Here is a 3,882-nt window from a genome sequence, read left to right as displayed (position 1 = left end):
AAGAAACGCGTCGTTTTTCATTTTTGGCTTTCCAAAATCAATAAAATCTACAACTTTCTATTTAAATTCAAACATATTTCATCGTTACACATTTCATAAGAACTGGTATGTAAGCTTTGTTGGACATAAGAGACATAAAGAATCAAGGACTTTAGGTAATAATTGGGCTTACCATCTATGTTGGTTGTTTATGTTACCATAAGTAATATTTTAAGTTATATTTTTGAAACTTTTCTTTATTCATCTTTAATACCAGTAATATATAAAATTAAAAATAAATATATATTTAATAATTATAATAAAAAATGAAACATCTATACTATAAGAAATTGTATTCATTTTGTCTTGGTAGATCAAAATTTAAGATGGATCTATTTCATGAGAAAAGTCCAAAGCAAAAATACCTACTTCATGATACATCTCACGTTGTTAAAATTACAAAAATCATAAAAGCTAACTAAATTATAACTTTATTATTATTATTATTATTATTATTATTATTAACATTAATTACAAAAAGATGGATAGGGAGGCTAGGGTTCACAGGCGCGTTTGCAGGCTAGGGTAAGCGGACAGGGCAGCAATCCAGAGCTGCAGGCGGAAATCGTGGGGCAGAAGTCGAAGAGAGGCATGGCAGGCGGATTGAGCAAGGTAATCTCGGAGCATAAACGAATTAAGTGATAAGTATTCAGCAGAGGAACGAGGATAAACATTAAAAGTATTAGAGCTGAGGAGGAAATGGAAAATCGGCAGGGGAGGGGAGAGATCCCCTCCTATAAAAATGTTGTAGCAGGTGAAACTAGTGCAAGCGGAACGCAGCGTAATCTGAAGGAGAATAATGCACCAGTGATGGGTAACCTATGGCAAAAGAGGATGGGTGGGAAATGTCTTCCAAGGGCACAAAAACAACCTAGATATGTCATACCCTGCAACAAACTTGAGGAATATAACTGCTACATGAAGGACCATGCACTGATATGCAAGTTTGTAGGGTGTTGGCCAACTGAGAAAGAACTGTACAGGTGGATTTATCAAAGGTGGAGACCAAAAGGACATATAGATCTGAAACTGGGAGCAAAAGGGTTTTTTACAGCCATCTTCGCGAATCTGGAGGACAAAGAAAGGGTTTTTGAGGAAGGACCGTATTTTATGAATAATGCGGGTCTGTTTATGAAATACTGGGAAGAAAGATATAACCCTGAAAAAGAAAGAATGTTGGCTGCCCCAATCTGGGTTAGATTGTTTGGTTTACCAGTGGAATTTTGGGATCCTGAAATACTAGAGGGGATTGGGAAAACAATCGGGGGCTTTGTCAAAATAGCAGAGGCAACAAAGCGAGGCAAGTATACATCATATGCAAGGCTCTGTGTATATATGAATATAGCAGAGCCCCTTCCATAATATATTGAGCTAGAATATCACGATGAAATTTGGCAACAGCCAATAGACTATGAACATATTCCGTTCAGGTGCCGCAAGTTCCATGAATACGGCCATCTATATAGACAATGTCTGCTGAATAAGGAGGAAGGGTTTGATGGAAATCAAGAAGAACAACAAAGAGAACCAGAAAAAATAGAAGAGGCAGATAGGGATTTTCAACAGGTTACAAGAAGGAAGAAACAAGGCAAAGATGGCTCCAAAACTCAGACACAAGAAAAGCCCCTTAATACAGCGAGTCAAAACAAGTTTCAAATCCTCCAAGACGAAAACGAGGATTATGAAGTGAACCTGGAGGATGAAGAAGATCTTGGAAATACGCCAATGGAAATAGTTAAAGAAATAAAGGGAAAAGAAACAGATACGGGGAAAGTAGCTGAAGAAAGGGTTGTGGGAAAGTCAGAAACAGTAACAAACCAAACCCAGATGGAAGTGGAAAGCCAGAAGGAAAATGAGGTGGAGGAGGAAAAAATCATGAAACAGTTAATTCAGGAATGGAAAAACCTAGATAACAGATTCATACCAGAGAGACAGAAACAACTGTACAAAGAAGCATTTCAAAAGTACAAGGAAAAAAAAGGGGAGAACATGGATAAACAGATAACCATAGCAAGCGAACAGGAGAATGGTCAGATGGGAATGGACGGCTCTGGAAAAAACAGCAGGAAAAGAGGACGAAAAATGTTGAGTGAAGCCATTCAGACTGTTGGAGAAACACTGATAAATTCAGGTAAAGTGATACCTCTGTCAGAGGTATTCTTCCCCCCCTCTCAAAAGTTTTAAATGATTATCATCAGCTGGAATATTAGGGGTCTGAATAGTAAAGGAAAATAGAGGTACATGAAAGAGAAATTGAAAAAGGACAAACCGAGTATTATGATTCTTCAGGAAACGAAAATTACAGTGCAGTAGTTGGAAGAAATAATCAACAAAAATAAGCTTCAATACAAAGTTATGGGGCAAGATGCTATTGGATCTGCGGGAGGAATTGCAATTTTGTGGAACCCAAACGACATAATCCTAGAAGGTTGGACCAGTATGACCAGAATCCTTACAGGCATTGGTAGAATAGTAGGAACGAAAGAAAAGTTAGTCATTTCAGGGGTTTATGGCCTACATACCCCAGGAGAAAAAGAAAGCTTTATAAAAAACATGAAAGTAATTCGTAGAATTTATCCGGAGTCTGCATGGATTAAAGGAGGCGATTTTAACTTAATCCGATCCCTAGAGGAGAAAAAGGGAGGAATAAGAAAGTCAGATCAATACATGGAAATGTTCAATGATATGATAGATGATTTAAGACATGCAGACATGCAAACTATCAATGGAATCTGCACCTGGAACAATAGGAGGGGGGGAAAAAATCAGATAGCATCGAGACTTGATCGCTTCCTAGTATCAGAAACTATTATGAACAAGGACGTTTTTGTTGAAGCTAAGATCATGCCATCTCTTGGATCTGACCATTGGCCTATCAGACTGGAGGTGGATATTAAAAGGAATCTTGGAAGGAGACCCTTCAGATTTGAAACCTTTTGGTTAAGGGACCCGGGATTCATAAAGAAAATGGAAGAATGGTGGACGCAAAGTACAGTTCAGGGTAAAGGAAAGATGCATACATTCCAACTGAAACTTAAAGAGTTGAAAGGGAGAATCAAAAAATGGAATAAGGAGGAATTTGGCAACATTATGGAGGACAAACAAAAACTAGAGGGAGAAATGGAATCACTGCAACAAAAGATAATAATAGAAGGCAGGACAGAGGAGAGCATTAGAGAAGAAGGGATAATTCTTGGAAAACTAGAGGAAAGGCAAAAGCAAGAAGAAATTCTATGGAGGCAGAAGTCAAGAATAAAATGGTTAAGGGAAGGGGAAAGGAACACAAAATTCTTCCATCAGGCAATGATTCAACACAGACAAAGAAACAGGATATTATCCATCAAAGACCAGAATGGCGAAAGAGTAGTTGAGCAAGAAGGAATCGAGCAAGTGCTGGTGGAACATCACAAAGATATCCTAGCTGAGCCTCTAGTAGACAGATCAGAAGCAATAAAGGAAATATGCTCGGCCATTCCATGATTAGTTAGAGAAGACCAAAATAACGCTTTGATGAGAGCTGCCAACTTAGAGGAGATAGAAGAAGTAGTAAAATCCATAAAAAAGGTACAGCTCTAGGTCTAGATGGCTTCACGATCGAATTCTACCAAGCGGGATGGCATTTTCTGGGAAGAGAAATCCTAGATTTGATAGAAGAATCTCGGATGAACCAGAAGGTATGGCCTGCCATTAACTCTACCTTCTATGCTTTGATTCCTAAGAATGATAATTTAGAAGATGCCAAAGGTTTTAGACCCATAGCATTGTGTAATGTTATTTACAAGATAATAACAACCTTGATTGCCAAAAGATTGAAACCCCTGTTGGACAAGTTAATATCTACTG

The 3,882-nt window shown here is 38.0% G+C and overlaps 1 protein-coding gene across 1 annotated transcript; it reads left to right on the top strand.

The window, feature by feature from the left end:
* The first annotated feature begins 2,394 nt into the window (after positions 1-2,394).
* LOC149158128 (uncharacterized) lies at positions 2,395-3,519 on the top strand. The gene has a single exon (XM_089433888.1). It carries the CDS (start codon positions 2,395-2,397, stop codon positions 3,517-3,519), a length of 1,125 nt encoding a protein of 374 aa, XP_089290014.1.
* Positions 3,520-3,882: the final 363 nt, after the last annotated feature.

Source organism: Pinus tabuliformis, chromosome 5_2 (assembly GCF_031772625.1).
Source record: "Pinus tabuliformis cultivar Carrire ecotype Pingquan chromosome 5_2, CPIR1, whole genome shotgun sequence".
Classification (NCBI taxonomy): Eukaryota; Viridiplantae; Streptophyta; class Pinopsida; order Pinales; family Pinaceae; genus Pinus; species Pinus tabuliformis.
Note: the sequence above shows the minus strand (reverse complement) of the source record. Positions and strands in the feature narration are given on the sequence as shown.